At 43.4% G+C, this 25,421-nt stretch overlaps 1 protein-coding gene across 5 annotated transcripts in view; it reads left to right on the top strand.

Moving 5' to 3' along the window:
• Window positions 1–25,421, top strand: part of CLCN1 (chloride voltage-gated channel 1) — an 83,188-nt gene that overhangs the window by 13,353 nt on the left and 44,414 nt on the right. For 3 of the 5 annotated variants that reach the window (XM_061637759.1, XM_061637753.1, XM_061637761.1), the window contains exons 2-8: window positions 4,481–4,634; window positions 7,431–7,562; window positions 9,270–9,398; window positions 9,881–10,014; window positions 14,128–14,205; window positions 22,223–22,301; window positions 23,979–24,104. In XM_061637759.1, the coding sequence (XP_061493743.1) occupies window positions 4,481–4,634; window positions 7,431–7,562; window positions 9,270–9,398; window positions 9,881–10,014; window positions 14,128–14,205; window positions 22,223–22,301; window positions 23,979–24,104 (832 nt within the window). Of the gene's footprint in view, window positions 1–4,480; window positions 4,635–7,430; window positions 7,563–9,269; window positions 9,399–9,880; window positions 10,015–14,127; window positions 14,206–15,508; window positions 15,588–22,222; window positions 22,302–23,978; window positions 24,105–25,421 lie in introns of all 5 variants that reach the window. The other 2 variants (XM_061637760.1, XM_061637758.1) reach the window with 1 other exon arrangement.

Raw genomic sequence — 25,421 nt, 5'->3', positions numbered from 1 at the left:
GGGGAGCAGGGTTCCAGCAGGGTCCCTGTGTCTCCAGCATCCTATGAGGCAATCAGTATGAAAGGGGAATGTGTTAGCCACTGAGAAGAGTCTTCTAAGATGCTTCCTTGTCCTTTCCTGCTGATTGGAGCCAATCAGAATGAAAGGAGGTGAGTCAGCCACTGAGAAGACTCTTTTCAGTAGCTAACACTGCCTCCTTTCATGCTTATTGGCTCCTAGGGACCTGTTGTTGTGGGAGAAGGCATTAACTGATGCAGAAATGTAGGAGACTGAATTGAAAATTGGGAAAATGAGATATGTCTATCGTTAGAGAGTCTAACATATTTATAAACACTGAGCTGGATGCTAGAGCATAATGTACTGATACCAAGTGATTGTTTCTAGTGTAAATGAAAAGGATGAACCTGTAAGGAAATAGGGGACACATTTAGGAATGGTTAAAACCCTCAACAATAATAAAGATATCCCATCTCTGAGAGGCTCACTACACATTACTCTCAAATTTTTGTATTAAAGCCCCAACACCCTGGTTTATTTTTAAGAAAAGCAATTTAAAGAGGAAATTTGGAGCAAAGAAGCAGCAGAATAGTCATGCCTGCTTAACCCTTTCAGTGCCCACAGCTTCTCTGCGGCACATTGACCCCTCAGTGGCTCCCCTCCCTCTGCAAGAATTCTGGTGTCACATTTGTTAAAATGTAGTTACTCCCACCCTTTCACAGCAGATGCAGGGCAGGGGAGCTGAGTTTTATTTGGCCCAATGCTGCTCAGAGATGCCTTGCCTTTCCCCTGCCGCAGCCACAGGCAGCTCTAGTGTCATGTTCTGCTGATCCAAGCACTGCCCACCCTCCTCCTGGCACTTGGAGTGTCTTAAGGGAGCATGTGTGTGCAGAAGATGGGGAGGAGGGCAGTGTTCTGCAAGGTGTGAATTGCCAAGAGCTCAAGACATGCACTAGCAGGAGAACATGAGCCTCTAAGTGAGTGGTCAAGCCAATGCTGGGTTATTGAAGGGCATGTGACAAAGAGCTGTGTGTTCTCAGACAAGCCCCTCTGCAGGCCACTCACCAAGAGAAGGGAGGCATAAAGAAGAAACTGGATTCAGGGATCTACTTGGCAAGAATCTGGCATACTGTGTGTGGTATGTAACTTGTAAGAGAGCACATCCTGATAGCCTAGAGCCCTCTTGATCCAAGGCACTACTACTTCAAGTACAGAAGAGAAGCCTGGAGTTTGAACTACCCCATCTAGATTTTACATTTTTGCCTACTGGCATTCTTGAGCTGAAATAACACTAGAGAATTGCAGCCTTACTTTTTTTTAAAATGAAAGCTCAGATTCTGGGTAACGTGCTGGGGGTGCCACTGAAGGCCTCCATGGCAATGACCTCTGTGCTAGAGTGTCACAGTCCTTTAATCCACTTTAATTGTTCAAACCTAAAATTCTGGTACGAACCTGAATCCTTCCTGATAGTGTTAACACCTGCATAAGGAAATCAGGTTGTCAGAAGGAGCCCTGATCTGACTGTAGCTATTTAATTGAAATTTAATTTTGGGCTGGATAAATTTGTTTTATTGCTGGTTTTCTTTGTGTGTAATAATATTGGTTACAAACATTTCCCAACATAAAACCAATGACACCTTACAATAATTGATTTTGAGTTTCAATGTTTCAAAATAAAATATACAGAACGAAATTACAGTGTAAGATTTGTAATTCAGTAATATGAGAGCATTGGTCAGGGGGTCTGATTACTGTTGCAAGGCACTGTATCCCCAGGGCTGGTGCCGGACCTCAGAGGGCTCTTGGCATGGTGCCTCCAAATATTCCAACCCCCAATGTGGCTCTGTGTTTTTTATCTGCCATTGCTGCCACCTCACTGAGCCCTCAGGTGGCATTTTAATGGTGGGCTATAGATTTCATAGATCCATGGGCTAGGACATCATATTGTCCAAGTTTGGTTCCTGTTCCATAGCACCACCGCTGCCCATCTTTTATCTTCACCGCTGGCAAGAAGTGCTGTATAGCCATATCAGGCCCTTTTGAGCCACTTGGGGCATTTGGCCACCGCCTGACCTGACCAGTTGCATTGCAAAATTCAAAGAAACTTAGAGGGATGTTCATGTTTTGGTTCTCATCTTGTTTCAGAAAGTACAAAGTAAGTTTGCTTGTTAATGTGAACGTAGCCAAATTTCTTCCCCATACCTACTTTCTACATAGAAAGTTGGAATGATAATTTCCCCTTTGCAGAAGTGTGTTGAACAATTGCTTCCTGGGTATGATAGTTCCATTTGGTGAGCTGCCACAAGGGGAGTTTTTTATTTACTTTGAAATTGCACCCTCAATATCTTCCATTTATTGTTGATCAAAGTCATTTTGAAGATAATGGATTTTATTTTCTTCCTGTTCTGCAATGCTGGCTAGATCTGTGTCTGGCTGGTCTGCTGCTTTGTGAACTCCAAGGGGCATATTTCTAAGTAAGAAACTTGGTAACTGGAATATTAGTTAAGCCCAGTGTATATGTTGCTTTTGTGACAGGACTACTGCTAGGAGGAAAAATGCTTCCATGTAGTTGAAGCTTCATGACACAGTGGTAATGTTTGTTAATGATACGATAATGTGGGCTACCACCATTGTATTTAAATGCTGACCGTAACGAGCATCACTCTTCCTTTGGGGCCATTGCTGTTGGTATTGATTCAGTGTCCAGTATATACCCAGAAATAATCTGGTATACCTGAATTACTTTCAGGTCAGGGTCAATTTGTAAAATCTATAGATTCCAACTGTCTTGGGGACCAGAATTGCCGTGTTACTGTAGTGGCTGGCAGGGGGGAGCAGGTGAGGTGGCATTGCTTACCTGGCTTCCCAACATGGAGGGTGCTGCTGGTAACCAAGAGGGAGAGCGGTAAAGTGACAGGGAAGTCAGTACAGTGCGGGCACAGCATCGGGAGCATCAGATTGGCTCTGCTGTTGCTCCTACACTACACTGACCTCCCTGCCACCCCCCCCTTCTTGATTACCAGCAGCAGCCTCTTTGTTGGGAAGCCAGGTAAGCAACACCGCCCTAACACACTCCTCCGCATCAGCTGCTACTGCACCATGATTTTTTTAAAAAAGTTAACGTTTTATATAACTTACAGAACTATAAGCAATAGACAGAAAATATGGAAAGAGCTAAATCCAGTCATGACACCAAAAAGTGGCAAACAAACAGTAGATCATCATCTCAACGTGGATCTCCATAAATGGCCATGTGAATGGGGAAGATGGCACTGTGAATGAAAGGAAATCATATAAGAACTTAAAAAGTTCTTTTTAAGCGTGACTTTGTGCTTTTCTGATCCGTGCAGTTGGCTCCTCATCCAAGGCCACTGTCCACTTGGCCATACCACAAGGCTAAGGAGATTCTATCCAATGTATGTCATTTATGAGCGATTTCGAGGTGTGCAGCCACCAACAGTAGTAGGATTAATTCTTTACATGACACATCTTGATTAGAACCTTCAAAAACATTTAATAATGCTAACACCGGTGACACAGTAATAGGCTGCCCTGTAATTAGAGTGATTTCAGTAAATGTAGCTACCCAAAAGCTTCTGTATTAAAGGGCAAAGCCACCACATATAGAAATAAGTTCCAAGGACTACTGTCAGGAGTGTAGTCATCTGGGGTCTCGGGGAGTCTTAGAACTTTTACATTTTGGGGAGCAGGGTTCCAGCAGGGTCCCTGTGTCTCCAGCATCCTATGAGGCAATCAGTATGAAAGGGGAATGTGTTAGCCACTGAGAAGAGTCTTCTAAGATGCTTCCTGGTCCTTTCCTGCTGATTGGAGCCAATCAGAATGAAAGGAGGTGAGACAGCCACTGAGAAGACTCTTTTCAGTAGCTAACACTCTCTCCTTTCATGCTTATTGGCTCCTAGGGACCTGTTGTTGTGGGAGAAGGCATTAACAAGGATCTCATTTAGCAAACAAAAGGGGGAGGAGTGTGGCTATGACTTTGATGAAGAGACCCTGCACTTCTGAATTTGCCACTACACTATTGGCTACTGTACCATGCTGAGTTTTACACAAACACAGAAACACACACAGGCCATACTTATATCTTTTTCTCCATTAATGGAAAAGCAGCTGGGGGAAATCATGATTGGAAAAATGGTCCATGGAAAAGAAGTAGCTGCTTTTCATACAGAAAAAGTACAAGCACAAATTAAGAGACTGTTACATGTGTCTGCCATGTTATGTCTAGTTTGGGCCTAAAATTTCTCCAGAAATAGGGTTTGATCACACATGTAGATTCATCAGGTGGTTACTGTCTGCACTCAAGTTATTCATTATCAATGTAAATGTAAATTAAAGATGCCTCAGATGGCACTGATCTTTGGAAACAAGCTATGGGCTTGCAGTTATCAGGCTCTATTGGTCTCTCTTTGTTGTCTTATGAGTGGCTTGAATCTGTTAATTGCCCATTTTCCTCTGTTCCCAGCTCTATGGCCAGTACACAGACAAGCTCCCCAGTCTTTCCCAGAAGGAAGCAGCTGAACTCCTGAGTGAGAAGAGGCCCCAGGGCAATGGCCAGGGCCCCCTGAAGAGGAGCAGTCAGGCTGAAATCAAAGCAGAGCACTATTCTAAGTGCCATGGTAGGCTACAGTGAAGCTTACTTTCCCAACAGGCTGTCCTTATTGGTAGGCAGAGAGCCAGTACACTCTTCAGTGTGGTGTGAAAAGGGATGGAGTTCATTGTGTCAAGGTGTGTGTGTGTGCTCATTGTGTCAAGGTGTGTGTGTGTGTGTGTGTGTGTGTGCCTGCGTGCCTGCGTGCATAGAATAAAACAATCAAAGACATAAACAGAAAACTCACAGCATGGAAAGTTGGGTGCTTCTATTCCATGGTCTGCAAACTTTTTACTTTCAGAAAACCCTCCAACTCCATCAGTCTGTATACTGAGGAGTATACCCCTTCTGGGGTTCCCATGAACATCTGGATGGTCACTGTAAGAACAGGATGCTGGACTAGATGGGCCTCTGGCCTGATCCAGCAGGGGTCTTCCTATGTTCTTACCTCTTGACACAGGTTTCCATCCAAAAGAAGGATCAGCAGGTTGCTGCTGAGGGAAGCATGTCTGATGCTTCTGATTTTCTTATTGAGGAACCTTGAAGACCCTGATAAAAAGAAAACATTAACAGGGTTGTTCAAAGCTCGTGCTGTGATACTACAGGGGTAGATCTTGGGACCTCAAAAGCAAAGCCTGTCAGGACAGTGGACAGGGCCTGGCACACCCCTTCGTGGTTAAAAGCCTCTCCTTCTAACAGACCCCCAGTGTATGATTATCTCTACTTTCCCCATGCGCTCTCTCTCTCTCTCTCTCACTCACACTCACACTCACACTCACACTCACACTCACACACACACACACACACACACACACACACACACACACACACACACACACACACACACACACGTATGTCTATCACTCCCTCTCACTTTAAATAGAAGAACATGCAGGAAAAGTGGGATGGATTAAATTTGAGAATGAGAACAGTGGGAATTGGTCCTATGGGAAATAGCTTTCTCCTTCCTTCTGACTCCTCCAGCTGAGATTTAATGCCTTCCCATGGAGAACCTGAGTAGGAGACTGAATCAACTGTATTGTGCAGAAGTTCATGCGTCCTTCTGTGTGGATTGCACTAGCATTCAACATCAATTTGGGGTGTGTATGTGTGTGCTGAATCATATACCTAGGATGCTTTGGGTGGGATTCAATCACATCTCAGCAAATTCAGGCTATGCAATTAAAGCTGATTTGGAGCTCTTGCAAAACAAACCCATTTCCCCCAAAGGCCGGACTTTTTGTAATAAGGAGTGTGCCAGATAAATGCAATTGAAAGTGTGGGACACTACTTGCTTGACTCACAGTTGGCTAATCTACTGACAAACAAATCAGGATGAATGCTCATTAAATAGCCACGGTTGTCTAATCTCTTTGCAAACAAATTAGGCTGAATGACCATTAAATTGGTTGTCTGGAAGGTCATATTAACTAGTAAATCCCCCATATTAGGAAAATTGTGATTCTATGAGGAAGGGTTAGGAATAACAGAATTTTCAATACCCTCCCTCACTAAATTACAAGTCCCAAAAATCTGTATGAGAAGGCATGACAGGTAACTTACTATTAAAAACAATACAAATTTTGAAGTATAGATAGGGTTATGTTTTCAGAAAGTCCAAACAGCCTTAAGATAAAAGCTGGGGAACATTTCACAAGTTACTAAATGGTTAAATGGTATGTGCTGCTTACCTCCTAGATTGATGATACATTCCAGGGACAGCTTTCTGGGTGCTCTGAGATCCCTGGAGATTTATGGTGAATTTTTAGTTCTAGTATTTAGTATTTAGATTTATTTATGAATATCCATTCATAAATGTGGAGATAAGCAGCTTAAATACTCCCACAAGCAATTTCTCTAGCAGAAGGAAAATATGGCCAGGAATGACTGGCCATCAGTATGAAGCCAGTGGGATAATTGGCTCAAAAAAAGGATTAGGCAAATGTATGGATGGTCAGGGTCATCAGTATGCAGAATAAGATAATTCAGAAATACAAACGTAGGTTGTGAGGACACTAGTCGCCTACAGTAAAGTGTTTCCATTGGTCACACCTGGAGGGGGAGCGGGTTGATCTGCCAATCAGTTGCAAAATCTCTGAAGTGAATTAAAAAAAACACCCTCAAGCTGCTCCCACCAGGTTTTACAGTAAAAAGAGGCAGGGTTTGACTAGCATTGCGTGCCCCCATTGTCAGAAAAGAGAGGTGGCGATGCACTGGAACCGGCAGAGCAGTAAGCGTGTCTCTACCCTTACTCTCAAAGTGCCTCTCATAATTTTGTGCCCTAGAAACAGGGGTTAATGGAGGGAGAGTTATGAATCATACCATGATATGGCTTTTATCATACTGCTCTTGAATGTACAACACATAATGGCCTATTAGATGGACTATTCAGGTTGGTCAGTTTTACAGTTTTCAGAAGTTAAGTGAAATGGAAAATGTTTCTTTTTCCTTATTTGTTTTAAGTCTTACTAATTTTCACCCAGATGCAGAGCCAATATTTGATGAAGTACATGGATCAAAGCTGATTTAATCCTGTTGAATTTACTGAGGCTGAGTGACCTTTATATCCAAATACTTCAGCTTCTCTGAATTATGAAGTTGACTGTCTACTAGTTTTAGATGCATCTTCATCTAAATGAGAAGGAAAAAAGCACAAACTGGCATAAATGAAGCACTTTTAAGTCCTATTGATTTCAGCGGGAGAGATCTAAGCATATGCTAACTCTCCCAATGAAATGAGCAGGATTATACAATGCTGAATCATGCTGAGAAAGTTTTGGTTAGCTTATACTGTTCTTATCTAAAATATCTTTTTCCTCCACAGCCTGTGCTAAAAGCATTCAGAAATATGTTACCAAGAAGCTAGGAGAAGACTGGATATTCTTGGTCCTCCTGGGTCTTGTCATGGCACTGGTGAGCTGGGGGGTGGATTATGCCAGCGCCAAGAGCCTGCAAGGTAGGTGAGCTGACCACTCTAAAGAAAAGGAACAATATATCTGGATCCACACTGCAGCCTCTTGCAATTGCGAGGCAGCAGTGTACCAAAAATTTTCACAAATGCAATTGCTGCTCAAGAGGCACATTGTATGTGTCCCTTGTTAAAAATGTGAGGATCTATGTGAAGTTTGAACGTTCTTTTTTTAATCCAGGTTTGTGCGTGTACACATGTACACCTGAACAGACAGCTATGAGCAGACAGAGGGTCTCTCTCTCTCCCCTCCCCCGGTCATTTTCTCTCTTTCGCAAGTGTCAAAAATACATTCATGGTCTCTTTTGCTGAATCTGGGCTTGTGGGCCAGCAATATCATAACAACCAGCACAGCTGCCTTTAGCTTACACAGAGTCAGTGAGCAGCATCTGGTCTGCGTCTAGCTCCAGTCCCAGTGGTCCCGGAGGGAGATCCCCAACCCTAGCCAAGATGCACAATGTGAACTTCTCACAGAATACACTTCCTATAATGGAACTGAAATGGTTCTGAGAGAGTTAGGAGACAGGGGTGTGTGACAACGGTAGAGGCAGCCAGCTACCAGAGGCTTTTAGCACCTCCTTCACAAGCGTTGTTGTATTCCACCACCTCCCACTGCGTGTTACACTGCCAGTGATCCTTTCTCCCTGCATCTCTCCCTGCAAGTGTATGCCTCATTCCCCCTTTCCCATCCTATATCCAGCTGGGCAAGCACCATATTCAAGGAAGCAGCACAGGTAGCTGGATTATTTACTGAAAACTTATATATGGAGCTGTGCAGATGCATGGGTGGACAGGTGCACATTCAGAAGTATCCCCCCCCCCGTTAGTATGATCATCATTGGGGGTGGGGGAAGAGGGTGGGGGAAGTGTGCCAAACTGGTTCTGCAGGAACAAAGCCATGGCCACCGATATCAGTAGCAAAACCAAGAAGCTGGTGTAGAATATTTATGATTTTAAAGCATTTATATACCACTTAATATTACAAAAATCTCTAAGCAGTGTACAGTCTAAAAAACAAACAATATATCATTAAGACATTAAAGCAAAAACACAACCTAAAACCAGTAGAACAGCAATATAAAATCACATAAAAGCATATAAAAGTGAATAAAACAAATTCAAAAGAGCCAAGCATATAAAACAAGATCCAGTTTTATGGGTCAGGGTAAGTCTGAGATGAAGAGTGAGACGAAGAGCAGTAGGAAAATGCAGTGACTCAAAAAAAAGTTGGCATAAAACTAGACTGAGAAATCCCAGGATGAAGGGTCAGAAGAGGCGGCATCAGCACAAGTGGGGACGAGCGCTACGTGCATCGCAAGGTGGCAAGAAGCAATAATACCGATTTAAGAATGTGAATTGTCCCCATGTCTAAGGCTCCACAGCCTAGGGAGCCCCCAAATGACCAGCAGATGATGTGGAGTGGGGAGGGGAAGACAGTGGCAAACAAGCCTGGTATCAAACCTTGGGCAGGAATGGGCATGCCAAGAGCCCCCTTGAGGCTGTCACTGCTTGCTACAGCATCCTCTCTTCTTATTTTAAAAAACATACTCAGGTCAGGGGACAGCTGGGCATGTACATGGTTACAGGGGCTCATTTTATTCTTCAAATATATACTGTTCAGCCTTTTTTTTTTTTAAGAGTGCTTATTGTTTTTTTGTTCCATTCTTGCAGACATTTGTTATTTCCTCCCTACAGCTTACAAGTGGATGTACAACGAGCTGCGCCCAAGTATCCCTATGCAGTTCCTGGCCTGGGTCACCTACCCTCTCATCCTTATCCTCTTTGCTGCCCTCTTCTGCCAACTTGTCTCTCCGCAGGCTGTGGGTGAGAGAGCAAGGGAAGGGAAGAGTTGCCTGTCTGTCTGTCTGAAGCCAAGGTTATACAACAGCAACAAATCAATGTGTTTTAAGCCTAGGTCTTCCCCAATCACGTATGAAGCCTGTCATCTCCTATCCATTTTGAGAGCAAGGAGGGTGCATAGTCAGAGGGAGCTGAATATCTCTGCTCTTGCCTCTTATTCCCCCTTAGGTATTTTTCCCTAGCCAGTACTGGAGCCTGTTTGGAGGGAAAGTGACCTCAGGAGAGAAGCCAGGGGAAAATTAGCTACAGAGAAGAGAAAGAATTTAGCATTTCCTCCCTACATACCGTGTTTGTTCAGGCCCCTCATTTTTTATGCGATGAACCTGGTTTTCAGCAAACAGGTCTGGCATCTTCATGTGTAGTTTGAGCCTTAAGTCTATCTGCACAGGTTCTGTTCTGCTGTTGTGGTCCCACTCCCCATTAACAAACTTTTCTGCTTTGTTCAGGCTCTGGGATCCCTGAGCTGAAAACTATTATGAGGGGAGTAGTCCTCAAGGAATACCTCACACCGAAAGCTTTTGTGGCCAAAGTTGTAAGCCTGACAGCTGGCCTGGGAAGCGGAATACCTGTCGGGAAAGAGGTGAGCAGTGCTGTGTGTGGGGAAGCGACAGAAGGCAGAGACTGTAGCTAGTGCTAGGGAAGCAGGTGCTATCATCATAAGCACCATTCCCTCTATCTCCAGCATTCAGGGTGTGAGTGCTGTGGCTAATGTAGCCAAAGCGGCACCACACAGACACAAGAGGGAGGTATCAACAAGCTCGGGGAAACTCTGAGGATTTGCAGAAGTGCAAAAAATATTTAGGATAAAAAAAGTCCTAAGGGGGGAGAAGGGGAGAACCCCAAACAGCCTAGTGAAGATTGAGCATGCTCAGTGGCCACAGAATACTGCTGAGTGTTTGGGGCGTATGTGAAAAAAACAAGGGGAATTGGGGATGGAACAGAGCGGCTGGAATACTGAACAGCAGCAGGCTGTGGAACTCCCTTCCTAGGGAGGTTAGACTGGCTCCCTCTCTGTTGTCCATGTGTCGGCAGGTGAAGACCTTTCTATTCCGACAGCCAAGGGCTATTTATAGGGTGCTGTTTTACTGATTTTTATTTTGTCTCTGTGTTTTTAATTGCTATGTTTTAAATGGTTTCAATTCTGTAGTTTAATTACATTTTAATTATAACTTTCTGTATGTTTTACTTACATGTTTTTAGCTGTATTTGTTTTAATTCTTGTCAGCCGCCTTGAGTCCCAGTTCTGGAAAAATGGCAGGATATAAATGAACAAAATAAATAAATAAATTTCTCTTTAGAAGCTGCCCATTTGAGGTAGTTGATGGGGTGAAGCTTTGCCAGTGACTGACTCTGTTACTCTCATTTCACAGAGGGGCAGAGCAGGCAGAAGGGTTTCAAGCTGCCATTTTGGCTGACTGAGCTCCTAGGAAGCTTCAGGCTGCCATTTTGGCTGACTTGAGCCCCTAGAAAGGGCATATGGAAGTAGTGGGCAGTAGATGCAGGGGTCTGGGAAAGGAAGAGACTGAGGCCTCATGAGGCAGCAGCAGGGCAATGGAAGCAGGGAGGCCTGTGAAGAGAAGGTTCAAAGATGGAGCAGTTCTGATGAGGGCAAGGCCTAAATGGGGAGAGAAAAGTGGGAGAAAGCACAGGCAGGTGGAGAGGTGAGCTTTATGTGACCGGGAGCTGCAGAGGTGAGGAAGACTGTTGCTCACATACTGGTTTGAAAAAAGTAATAATCAGCCAATCTTTTGGTTGGACGCCTCTCTCTGCTCTGAAGGGAGTCGCAAGACTAACCCTCGCCTCTCTAATTAAGGACCCCCTAACCTACCTTGTCATTCTGCTTATATTTCTGATCTTCCTTAACATATATGGATGGCCTAAAGGTAGATTTCAGGGGTGTGACTTTTTAGATGGCGTGAGAGAGTTTGACAAAGATATTTTCACAACAGTGAGGTGGGAAAGTGACAGGAGGGGTGTTTAGAGAGGTAGAATCTTTGATGCTATTTGGTCTGTGAAGTAGCATGAGGGCTCGTTCACATAGTGACAGTGTGAGATTGGTGGTACTCGCATCCCCATTAAATTTGCATGGTTCACATGACGTTGCAGGCAATCAGCAGCTATCACACAGTTTTCCCTTATCAAACCAATCCAATTCTAATTTGAAAAGGGAGGAAAAAATGTCTCCACTCCGTATCTCTAGGGCTTGCAGACGCTTTGCTCCAATGCTTTTAGGTGGGTGTGTCAATCATTCCCCTCTCCACGGCTGCTCCCTCCTCCTACCGTTGTTCATGTCATTTCCTGCTCGCTCCCGTTCTGCAAGCCTGCTGCAAACAGTGCTGTATTTTCCTTTCCCCCCAACTTGTGCAAAAAAGCATAACACTGTTCAAATGAATATTTGTATTTCAGCTGGATTGTGAAAATACAAATAATCACACTTCATGGTTTTTTCTATTTTTTATGAAACTTACTCTGGAACAAACTGAGCATGCTCGGTTGCCAAGGTAACTAGAGGAAGTGAAATTTTGACCTTAAGAGGGTGTGGTCATTAGGAAGCTGCATGATTGATCTTTTCCCTTCAGTGTGAATGGAAAACAGCAGATTAGAAGGTAGGAATGTGAACCTTGCAAATTTATCACGACTGCAAAAGCTGCCATGTGAAGCAGCCCTGAGGCATGTACACAGACCGGCTTAAAACGCAGCAAGATTGGGGATTTTTTTGGCTGCTGTTCAATTCAGATTTGCACAGCCTTGTACACATCACCACACTTTTATGTGTTGCCATGCTGCCCGGCTATCTGTTCACACCAGGGGGCAGGGATGTCTTTGGTGATGCAACTTGCCTAGTTGGTATTCCTGCCCCTCCACCAACCCCAACTCCTATTGGTGAAGCTTTCATCCCTCCAACTCTGCCCTCTTGGAAATAACCTTCATGGCAATTGGTCATCTGCAGCTGTAAACCTATGCATCTTCCAATGGGATGGATGGGTAGGTAGGTAGACACACACACACTCTTCCCCCCCGCCCGTTACCTTTTTAAAAGCCAGCAATCATTTTTTCTGTTGAGTGATAGTTGATGCAATCACAGCTTTGTTTCTCCAGGTGTTGGCATTTTAAATAATCAAAGCGAGTGAGAAGATACAACTAGGGTTACCAGGTTCAAGGCCTGAGACTGATCCTGTATCTTTAGGAGAAGAGAAAGTCAGCCAAGTGCAGGTGTTCTTGTAACACTGTAATGGGAAAAACCACAAGGTGGAATTCTCCCTTCCCCCTGCACAACTTTTAAAGATACAGAAGACCTCTTGGAGGCCTCTGTGACGCCCTTCCCTGGCTCTCCCTGTCAGGTTCCTACCTGCTCGTGGCTACTGCCTTTCACTAGGCACCACCAGGGACTCCACCAGTCCGGACTGTCCTTTTTTATGGTTTCTCTCTCCGCTCTAGCACAGATCTCAATAGATCCCCCTGCTAGGCAGCACCACCAGTCACATTCTACAACCAATGTTCCCAGAGACCTTGCCTGAGTCTCTCTATCCGGTTACATTCGTGACTGCGTGCCTATGCTGTTCCCAACCCCCTTGTATCAATGCAGATAACTCGTGACTCGGGTTGCTCTGGATACTTATGTAATCTTCTCCTCTTCACCGCTGCCACCATTTGTTACTGTTTCCCTTCAGCCTTGGTTATTACCTTACCCTCCCTTCTGGTCTGTGAAACCCCAGCCAAGGATCAGGCCTTCGGTAAACCAAAATAGTATTTATTAAATAACATTAATAACAAGATAACTTTGATAATGATCTACAAGCTTATGGTTTCATCTATTACTGTGATATTTGACTTATTACTAATCCAAACTCCACCTCCCTCTTTCTCCACACTCTCCTGACATACACCAACTCACACCCACCTCCAAACTCCAAAACAACCCATTCACGTCCACACAGATTCAGCTGTCATCCTTCCATTTATACTCTCAGCCATCCAAACACTCAGCCAATCATCCAGCATTCTACTGCTCATTTACTCCCCCCTCCTCTTTCATTCCACTTACCATGTATCTTCTATACAAACAGCACTTACCATATATACATTAATACAGGAACATCACAGCCTGCCCCTTTGTTTGTAGAGGCTCTGATGGGCAGTGATGAGCATGGATCTCTTTCTCTCCCCCTGCCCCTCCGCCGCCTTAAGGTTGCAGCCCTTCACATATACTTGGGAGAAAGGACAGTTGAAATGCACAAGGCTTAGATTGCGATCCTAACCCACTTACCAGGGAGTAAGCCCCTAATTGAATTCAGTTGGACTTACTTCTGAGTAGACACAGCTAGTTTTGCAGCCGTAGTTCTGAATCAACAGGATGGCAAAGGAGGCAGGGGAAGTGGATGGGTGGGAAACAGGATGCTCCTTCAAGATGCACCCCCCTGATGCTGTCAGACACCACACTCAGCAGGACAGGGAAACTTTTCAGTTGTATACATCTGACAATGAGTTCTCAAATTGAAGTGAAGCTGGCTTGGGGGAAACTGCTTCAGAACACAGTATTTGAGTAGAAACAATGAGACACCCATGGGGCATGGGTAACGTGCGCCCCCAGATTCAGAAAGCAGGGGTACACAGTCTGATTCAAATGATGCTCCTCATTCCACCCCTCCCCATCCATGTTTCCTCCCCCTTCTTTTCTTCTTCCTTTTTGCAGGGGCCCTTTGTACACATTGCTAGCATCTGTGCTGCTGTCCTTAGCAAGTTCATGTCCATTTTTTGTGGTGTATATGAGGTAAGTGTTCTGCATGCTTCATTTGGTTTGTGACAGAAGTTGTCAGATGGGAGGGACTATTAAAGGCAGGACCAGAATGAATAAATCTAGAAAAGATAGGCAAGAGACAAGTACAGGAAATGATAGCAAGTGGCAGGTTAGCTATCTGTTAATGTTAAATAAGAAGCCAGTAGAAAATTGAGGAACCCTTCAAGAATCATGAACCAAAAAGCTTTGTAATCTAAAGGAAGCTAAAACCACTCTATGCCTCACTGTAGTCAGAGTTAGGGTCACCATGTTTTCTTTTCTATTGACCAATCCTAAAATACTGGAGGCATAACTTGCCCCCCTGAAGATCTCCGCTTCTTTGCAAACCAAGTTGCTGGAAAAGGCTGTAAGGAATTCTGGTGAAGGATCAGAAATCAAAGAGGGTTTAAATAGGGCTTCTGGTAGCTGGGGTGGGCCTTTGATATTCTACACAGCTTCCCATCCCTCCCCCACAGCGCTCTGCTTGTATCGAACATCTGATATTGTTATGTCCAGACCTCACACCTCCTTCCTTGTGAAAATATATTTCCACATTCTTGTAAGCCTGAATCTTGGAAGCAAAACTAGAGGATGGGTGAAATGTACGTAAAACTACCTACATTTGCACAATTTATTCTGTCTGCAGACTTTCAGCCCAGAAATGGGGTTTCATGTTTTGCACACAGTGTCCTCACTCTGGTTGTTACCCTTATATAATATGTGGCTGAGCCGCTGCAAATAAGCATGAATCATTTAATCAAGGCCCTTGCATTGACAGCAGGCATAAAGAAACGCAGGGATCTTAAAAAAAAAATTGCAAACATTACATACAGTAGAAATGCAGTTGTTGTAAGCAGATGTGTCTTGAGGTTGGCTGTGGCTCTAGAAGCTTATTGCACATGAACAACGCTGGCTGTAATACTAAAGAAGCTGGAGTGCCATAGCAGTGGCTGGCTTTGTGACTGGCTGTGCAGTATCATTCAGATAGCTGGTAACAAATGCCAGGCTAGTATGGAGACTGGCACATAGCTATAGTGTTTGGTGGTGCACAGAAAGAAATGGAATCCTATAGAAGCTGCTGGCTGTATGTAGTGACCAGATCACCAGACCAGAGCAGTGCTCTGAGAGAAGGCCGGAGATCTCCATACCAGACTGGCTCTGTTCTCTGAGAGAAGGCCGGTTTTGCCGCTGGCTGTTGCTTTGTTTTGGAAAAAGAGGAAGAGGGGAGGGACTAACCGTCTGGCTGTGCTACCTCTAACCCTGGCATGCTTCTTTCTGGCCGGGCTCTCTATTCCAGAATGTGCACAGGCAGCTCGACCTCCTGGTGGCAGCTAGCGCAGTTGGAGTTGGATGTTGCTTCGGGGCTCCTCTTGGAGGCAAGTGCATTCCCATATTTGTACAATGTGTTTACCCCCTCCTGGCTGAAGCGGTTTCTGGAACGAAACTGACGCCCTTCAGGGAACTGTAGTGTGAATCTTTTATCTCGCATAACCCAACAGAGAAATAGAAAGGGGGCTAAAGGGTATCCTGTGGGAAACAGGAAGTGGCTGTGTTGCAAGGAAATGATATCTTATGGACAGTCAGGAAATGACTTAAATCACAAGTGCAGACACTCTAGCTCTTCTTATTTTCCAGGGGCAGTCCTTATTTTCTAGCACTCTCTCTAGTAAATCAGTGCCCCTGTTGGTTTCCTATTATTTGCTTGTTTGTTTATGCCTGTTGGGGAAAATTTGGGATGCTTTTTAAAACAACATTATTAGCATGGATTCACCCCCATAACAGCAGAGTGCACTCCCTTCTTTTTCTTTCTCCTGCCATAGCTGCTTGTCGAAATAGTAATTAATGCTGAGCTGAATGTGTTCTACTTGCAGCAGGTATTCTAGAAGTACAAACATATCCACACTGTGAGATGAACCTTTCTATTACAAATTCTTAAGTGTTTTTTTTTTTTTTGAAGAAAGGAAACTCTTAACGTCACTTTACCAGCACATCCTGCTTCAGAGGCCATTCAGGACAGAGTAAATGAACACAGTGTATGGCAGGCAGAGAAAATCCTTCAGCAATCTGTAATAGTGTATAGCGTGTATATATGTGCAGAGCTTCCAATATTACTTTTTAAAAGGAATAAATTACAATTACTCTTAAAGGTAAAGGTACTGCCTTCAACTCGATTCCGACTTACGGCGACCCTATGAATAGGGTTTTCATGGGGCTGAGAGGCAGTGACTGGCCCAAGGTCACCCAGTGAGCTTCATGGCTGTGTGGGGATTCGAACCCTGGTCTCCCAGGTCGTAGTCTAACACCTTAACCACTATGGCCCCAAAAATGAATCAATTACCATTACAATTGTTCTGGAATTGATTACTTTACCATTACTCAAAAGTAATCACTACAATTACAGTTATGTTACTTTAAAAAACCTAGAACGCCCACAAGGTGCTGGCCTTGGCTGCTGCACATGTAAGTAGCCTAAAACAGCATTAAAAATAAACAGAGGGAGGGTAGTATAATACTTTTTAAAACCCATAAGATAGCAGTGGTTGTCTCTCCGCTGGTAAGGGAGGCAGAGGCCGCCACTCAGAGCTTTGTGTGCCAAACCAAGTGCAACCCCCCCCCACACACACACATACACACTCTCAGCCAGCAAGGGTCGTTGTGACGCCCTTCCCTGGCTCTCCCTGTCAGGTTCCTACCTGCTCGTGGTTACTGCCTGTCACTAGGCACCACCAGGGACTCCACCAGTCTGGACTGTCCTTTTTTATGGTTTCTCTCCCCGCTCTAGCACAGATCTCAACAGATCCCCCTGCTAGGCAGCACCACCAGTCACGTCCTATAACCACTAGTCCCAGAGATTCTGCCTGAGTCTCTCTATCAGGTTACCTCTGTGACTGAGTGCTTAAGCTGTCCCCAATCCCTTTGATCTTTATATATAATTCTGGTTTGCTCTGAATACTTGTGGTGTTATATTATCCCCTTCACCGCTGCCACCATTTGTTACAGTTTCCCTTCAGCCTTGGTATTTACCTTACCCTCCCTTCTGGTCTGTGAAATCCCAGCCAAGGATCAGGCCTTTGGTAAACCAAATATATTTATTAAATAACAAAGATAACAAGATTTCTTTATAAAGGCACTTAAGCATATGGTTTCATCTATTCCTGAGGTACTGGTCCTAGTATTAATCCGAACTCCACACTCTCCTCACATCCACCAACTCTCCACACAATCTCCTCTCACAAACCCACCAAAACAACCCACTAACGTCCACCATCCACCCAGATTCAACTGTCATCCTTCCATTTATACTCTCCAGCCATCCAAACACTCAGCCAATCATCCAGCATTCTACTGCCCATTTACTCCCCCCTCCTCTTTCATTCCACTTACCATGTATCTCCTATCCAAACAGCACTTACCATATATACACTAATACAGGAACATCACAGTCGTCTCTCTCACTAATCTTCCAGACCCTGCCTGCCACCAACTAAGGCACACTCACCCAAACATTTTCCCCTGGGGTGCAAAAAAACTTAACACAGCAAATGTAGCACACTACCTAGGGAGGGCAGCGGGGGCCACTTTGTGCACCAAGTGTGAACACAGTATTAACAGACACACACACGTTGTCGTCTCTCACCTCCACAGTTCTTCATTTTCATTTCGTGGCTGCCTCCTTCATCCACATCCTCCCTCCACTCCATTCTTCACCACCACCGTCCATTCTAACAATTTTTCTTCTCCACTCCATCCCCCATCTTGCTGTCCACCTCCTGTCTTGTTGCCTCCTAAACACCCACAGAGCACAAGAGAAGAGTGACACTGCACAGAAGCCCAGATTGAGGCAATGATTTTTATCCATGAACCAGAGCAGCAGAAGACTTCCCCTGCTCCTTCCCTCATTAATGCCCCAAAGTAATGCTAGAAACATTATAATTACACCTCAAAAGTAATCAAATTACTCGTTCTATTACAGTCAAAATGTAAAGAAATAACCCATTCATTCCTCAAAAAAGTAATAAATCACAAGTAATTTGTTTTTCCTAATTACTTCCAAGCTCGCTCGCTGTGTGTGTGTGTGTGTGTGAACGAGAGAGAGAGAGAGAGAGAGAGAGAGAGAGAATGATCCTCGGTATGAGAATAAGGATGTTAAGAGTGTCCCTATTTTCACGTGTGAAGTATTGGAGGGAATACAGTCAACCTGCTGTATCAGTTTGGTTGGGAAATTATACCATGACATTATTATATCATACTGGTGGGTGAAGGAATGCATCGGAATGAATAAACAAATGAACAGGTTCTTTATCATGCAGCCAAGAAAAGTGGTTGTATGACTGGGTGCCTTCTTGTTTTCCCTTAACCAGAGCTGACAAGGTTCCAATGTCTTAAATGAATCTTCCTGTTTTCACTACCTCCCCCCTGCCTCCAAGTTGTACATTTCATGCACAGTTGACATATTGCCTAAAATCTGAAATTGTACAATCTGGAAATGTAACACAATTTGGCTTAGAGCTTTGCGCCTGCTCAAAATCTAATTTAGAAATAAAAGTTTGGCAGGATTCATCTTAAAGTCTTAAATCATTAAATCTTGATAATTTAAAGGCAATCATTTTAAATTTGATTTGGATATTCTGCTTGAGGCTTTCCAGTAGACAGATCTCAATGTAGCTGATAGCTTTGCTCATACAACAATTGCCCATAGATTGAACACATGTGAAATTGTGGCAGCAAGCCCTGCCACTTGATCAATACACATTCACTACAGATATCTGGTGAAGATCTAGAGCAGCCTTTCCCAACCAGTGTGCCTCCAGATGTTGTTGGACCACAACTCCCATCAGCCTCAGCCAGCATTGCCAATGGTCAGGAAAGATGGGAGTTGTGGTCCAACAACATCTGGAGGCACACTGGTTGGGAAAGGCTGATCTAGAGGTGGGGTTTGTCGCTATGATCCGACTGTCCCCCTACATGAACTCATTCGATGTATGATGGTTGTGTTAGCAGGAGAAATAGTATATTCCAGAGAGGTGTGTATGGAATCACTGCTCCTCATGCATGCAATTTTTTTTTGCAGTGTCCACCTGGAAAAAACCTCTTGCCAGTTACCCATTCATGATATCTCAACAACCTGTTTAAAATATTAAGCCACTGTCTCGAAGCACCCATTGGTTTTGAGGGTTTCAGCTCAATTTTACAAAAAATATATATAAATTGCAGAATTAGAAGTGTCTGAGTAATGAGTTTTAACAAGGGTACATTATCTTTACTGCACATCCATGAACTCCTAAGGCAGTTACTAAAGCAATGGTGTCCTCATGACAACATCTAGCAGGCAAGAAGGAAAATTGATGCATCATAAGCTCTTTGTCATGCATGTCTTCCTTTTCATTGTGATTTGACTTTGGCAGTTCCCTTGTGTAAAGGTTCTTGGAGTTTTGTGACTTACGAGTTGTTGCTGAGTGTACTTGAGGTATTAAAACTGTCCAAATAAACTGCCAGATATATTTTCACATGTCGAGCACAAAACAGCTTCCTCTTTCCAAAATCAATTGCCATCAGATGACAGGCCAAATTTCCTATTAAGGCAACAGAAAGGGTTCCTTTCTTCAGAACTAGGGATGGAAAGATCGGTCAATTTCAGTTCTCTCGGTTTTCTTATTTTTCCAATCTTAAAGTCAGTTCTCCACCTTTCTGCAGCAAATTGCCATTTTTTTAAAATCCTCATGAAAATTCTCCAGCATTTCAGTGTGAATTTCTCCTAACACATTTTTGTATGCACATTGTACATTTTTGTATGCACAATGTACACATTGTTGCAAGCCATTTCTTGTCATATAATGCGCTTTTGCATGTTATTTTTATTTATTATTATTTTTATTATTTATTAAATTTATATACCGCCCGACTAGCGATAGCTCTCTGGGCGGTGAACATAAAATAGTATAAAAATACAATGAATAACAAAATAATATTAACAAAATATATTCAAGCATATATTCAATTTTGTGCATACTTTCCCCTAATATATGAATTTTTATAAACATTGGTTGGTGAACCGCATCACAATATTCAAATACGTATGAATGTTGAAGGATGATTGTGTTTAAGTTCTCATATTTTTTTCCGGAAAGTGCGAATTTGACAAATTTGGCTTTAAGTGAGAACTGAATCAAAATTCTCACCCATCCCTAATCAGAACTCACTTTGCCAGTTAGGGCCATTTCTAACAAGTACTTGCCTTGCTGAGGAATAATATATGAGGGAAACCTTGCTTTGCAATGAAAAATCCACTTAGATTTGCAAGACATACTTGCCAGAAGGAAACTAGAGTCTGGAAAGCAGAAATACATAGATTTACACAAAATATTATATGTAAAAGCAGGTTTCAGAAATGAGAAAAGATCCAGACTATGCATTCAAAAGTATCACATACTTTTAGGATAGTGCCATTTCAGAATGCAAGTGGGGAACTGCATGGGTGAATACTCCTCCTGATCAATAACTCTATCCGTGAAAAGGTCAAGGAGAAAGATTCTAGTCTAGTCTTCTTAGGTTACTATATACATTTTCCTAGAAGAAAGTCCAATTAGACACAGTGGAACTTACTTCCAAGCAGAGATGGAAGGATCTGTCAATTTCAGTTATCTCAGTTTCTCATATTTTGAATCTTATTCAGTTCTGCAGCAATTTGCTATTTTTAAAAAATCCTCACTAAAATTCTTCAGCATTTCGGTGCAACTTTCTCCTTATAAACACATTTCTGTATGCAGTTTTGACTAATGAACACTTTTCGGCAAGTCATTTCTCCTGATATTGAGCAGGGGGTTGGACTTGATGACCTTACAGGCCCTTCCAACTCTACTATTCTATGATCCTGTGTTTCTAATATAATGCATTTTGTATGTTATCTTCACTGATATATCCGTTTGTATGCACACTTTCCCTGAATATATGCATTTTTGTAAACATTGGTTGGAGAACTTCCTTGCAAAATTTGGATAAGTGTGAATTTTGAAGCAAGGCTGTGTTTTGGTTCTCAGATTGTTTCAGAAAGTGTGAATTTCATAGATTCAGCTCTAAATGCAAACTGGTTTACCCTTCCCTTCCTACTTCCAAGTAAATATTTATTTATTTATTTATTACATTTATATCCCACCTTTCCTCCAAAGAGCTCAAGGTGGAGCATATGGTTCTCCTCCCTCTCCATGAGTTTTTTTTAATGAATGGAAGCTTTTCAAACTGGAATCTCGCACTTGCCTTCTGAAGTAATAGTTTCATAACTACATATTTTTTCACATACGAAGTGTGGCTATAAATTTCCCATCTTTTCTTGTCCAAAACAGGGAAGTTGTAGTACACCTATACTGTCATTTTGCATAATATGTCTCAGGGCTGCTTGGATATTGCTTCACTGCAGGAAAGCATGCAAATCCAGCACATAGACTATCCCATGTAGTAATCCTACACAAGTGCAAACTGCTGTACTACTGTGGCTTCCGAGCACATATACGTGCAAGAGTTTACATATGCACTGAATTTTCAAATGTGACAATCTACATTAAAAATCCGTGCTATTTCCCACACTTTAGTATAGGAACTGTGGAATATGTGATGCTTGCAACATACCCTACACTGCATCTCTAAACCACCAACCATTGGACCTGAATATTTTCTTCATGTGTGAAAACCATTAATGCTGGAAATATGGGAGACTTCTGCATTTACAAGAGTTGAGGATGCAGACATGGGGCCTTGTCTCTTGCATGAATCTGTTTTGATATTACATCACTCTCTGTTAGTACAATGGAGCTTATGTTTTGGTGAGAATGAGAGAGGAATTCCTGGCATATACATGATCCTCCAGTGGGTGCAGCTTGTGTGGTTAGAGGACATCTATCGATCATTCTCTGACACTAGCTACCAATTCTGTCACTCACTTCTCCCTTTCTTTCCTCTCTTTCTGTGTTTCACTTTGTGTGTGTCTTTCTCTCACTCATGTCTCTTCCTCCAGTAGCAGCCATATTATTACACAGATGTCCTGACTGTGGGATGTGCAGTGGGGGTTGGCTGCTGTTTTGGAACACCACTGGGAGGCAAGTGGATGCCGGTTATTGTCTACCTTTCCCCAGAAACATCACATCCTTCCTTCCCCCGACCAGAAAACTATTACCCATCTTCTTAAGTTCCTTTCTCTAATTCAGGGGTAGGCAGACTCCAGACTTACTGGATCTCCTTTGTTGTTGCTGTTTTTACTAGAATCCCAGGATCTACTAGGCAGAACCAGGTGCAAAATTCATCCAGTTAGAATCAAAGAACAGGATCCCTGTGAGCATATTCTGAGCCTAGGAATTTGCTTTTCAGTACCAGAACAGAACTGCACACCCTTATGTCACACAAAAGGCCACTCCTAGTTCACTTTCTTCATTTCAGCAGCCTAATTTCAGTGGGAAAAGTCACATTGTTGTTGCCATTCTTAAACAGAGTCAGAAACCCCTGCTGATCTACTGCAAATCATCCAGAGATCTACCACCAAATCCAATCTATCTTCTGCCCACCCTCGTCCAGCTATTTGCCCTCCACCTTTTTTTAGGGCATTTTTTTTAACAAATTACTGGCCAGCATACCCTCTACCTTGGCAGCATGGAAGGTATTTTCCTATTGGCTTCTTCTCCTACCATTCCAGCAACATGCTTATCTTGGAGCTAGGTGGGCAGGGATGATGCTGTGTTTCAGAGAAGCAAACATAGCTCTAGAAGTATGGAAAGAAACCAGTTGGAAAGCTGCTCCCATTCCACTAAAGTACTAGTTTCCAGACTTCACTTTAGTATTCTTGGAGTTCCTCAATAAGAAAATATAAAATGGTGGATGAACTTCCATGAAAAGTTCACCATTATGGAACTTCCTCTGCAGAGGAGCATTGGGTGATGCACATTCAATTCACACAGGGTGGTAAGACCAGTAGTCCTTTCCAGAGCTTCTTGTGAAGTGAAGCACGGAATATAACCCACAGTCCTCTGCAATGCACAGGTTCCCTCTGCAGACATGGAGAGGGTTTCCTCAAGGCAAAAAGTTTGGGAACAACTGCTGTTAAAGTGTGGATTGGTCTTTTTTACTCGTGCTTACACTCATATCCATTGTGGCCTTTCTTTTAAGGTGAAATAATTCAAATTAGACTTTGCTATCACAATCCCTGCTATTATTTTATCTCTTTCCCTTCTGCAAATTTATTTTAATGCATGTGCTGTAGGAGTAAGCTGACAGGTGTTTTGATATCCCTTATATACCCAGTTGATCACTGTGCTCTGCAGGTGAGGGCCTCCTGCAGAGACCATTTTATCAGGAGGACCGTTCAGCACAACGTAGGAAATGGACCTTCAGTGTGGCGGCACCTACCCTGTGGAATTCCCTACCCTTAAATATTAGACAGGCGCCGTCTCTGCTATCTTTTCGGCACCTATTGAAAGCCTTCCTCTTTCAACAAGCCTTTTAAGTTGAGACCTTGTCCCAGTCTGTGTTGGAATTGCTTTTTAATATGTTTTTAAACCTTTTTTAAAAACAATATGTTTTTAACCTTTTTTTAAAAAAAATGTCTTGAAAGCTTTTTAAAAAAATGTTTTTAAAAATGTTTTGTTTTGATGTATTTTAAAGTCTGTTTTTATGATGTTTTAAAGTGTTTTTAGTGCTTTTGTTTGCTGCAAAGATAAATAATATGTCAGGGGTGGGGGAAGGAGCTGTCATGTACTGATGAGAACATCTCTTTTCCCCTATAGGTGTTCTCTTCAGCATTGAAGTAACTTCCACCTACTTTGCTGTCCGCAACTACTGGCGTGGATTCTTTGCAGCTACATTCAGTGCCTTTGTTTTCCGAGTTTTTGCTGTCTGGAACAAAGATGCAGGTAGGATAAGTGACTTCCCAGCCTCTGCTCTGAGTGTACCCTCTCCTTCCCCAAGGATGTCACTGCCCACAACTTCTTCAGGGTTTTGGGGATGGTGATGAAGAGAGGCAGATGAACTCTCTTAATGTACAGTTCCACCACTGTAACTGCTACGCTGTCTTTGCTCCACTTCCTCATTCATCTACATGGCAGACAGAAGTGTCATCCTTGGGATGGTTTTGTGAATATATGGGCTTAGAGCAGTTCTTGTTTCAACAGCTTTGCAAATCGATTGTGAAACCTGCATTGGCTAGAATATTCATTTGTACTACTAATGCCCAAATGCCTCTCTTCCACATTCACCCCTACATTCATAAAGAGACGCTTTAGGCAGAAGGAGCCTGATCACTGGCTATGCTGTGTTGTAATCCAGTAACATCTGGACGGCACCAGGTTGGCTATCACTGCTTTAAAGTGGCTAGATGTTTCCTTGCCTGAAGGAAAAAAGTCAAAATGGCTCCTCCTTATTCTGGGCTGCAGTTCTTTTTTTTTTTACAGAACACAATTTTTTCTGCCTCCAATCTCTACCTGCTACATGCTAAGGCCCTCCCTTTGGCATTCTGGAACCCCAGCAGGGGCCACAAGGTCTGCCCTGTAAACCAGGGCTGGGGACCCTTTTTCAGTCAGAGGGCTGCCTTTCCCTCATGGGTCATTTTCTGGGGGCTATATGCCAGAGCTGGAAGGGGCCAGAGATAAGACACAACAGAGGGCAGCATTAATTTCCAGTCACTCAAAAGTCAAAAGTTTCTACACCACCATCTCACTCACATCTCTTCCTCCTCCGTCCAGGCAAGCAAAAGGCATTATCACAGTTCAAGGAAAACATTCTGGCCAAGCAAAGGCAGTCAAGGATAGTGCAGATCAGGGTCAGAGAAGGGGTGTGGCCAGGGGAGGGGTGTGGCTTACAGAGAGTTCTGAGGGCCAGACAGAGAGGCCTGGAGGGCCATATCTGGGCCCCAGGCCTGAGGTTCCCCAGCCTTGCTGTAAAAATTCTAATGGTTACAATGGTGCAGGATTCTCCTGTGCTATGCTGTTCCTCCTTTTTCTCCACCTGTTGTTTGAAGGCGGTGCTACACTTCCTGTGCAGGCGCCTCTTCCTCCTCTCCAGATGTTAACCTACAACGAAGACAGGAACTTCACTCTAAGAGTGGCCACAGCAAATTCTTTACCTGGGGTGCTAACCTGGCTTTGCAGTTTGTGTTACATCAAACATTAGACTGGGGGAGTTGCTGCTCGTGCCCTCAGACTTGCCGTCCAACCCACCATGCAGAAATGTTT

The sequence above is a fragment of the Rhineura floridana genome, chromosome 1, assembly GCF_030035675.1.
Source record: "Rhineura floridana isolate rRhiFlo1 chromosome 1, rRhiFlo1.hap2, whole genome shotgun sequence".
In the NCBI taxonomy this organism is placed as follows: domain Eukaryota; kingdom Metazoa; phylum Chordata; class Lepidosauria; order Squamata; family Rhineuridae; genus Rhineura; species Rhineura floridana.
Note: the sequence above shows the minus strand (reverse complement) of the source record. Positions and strands in the feature narration are given on the sequence as shown.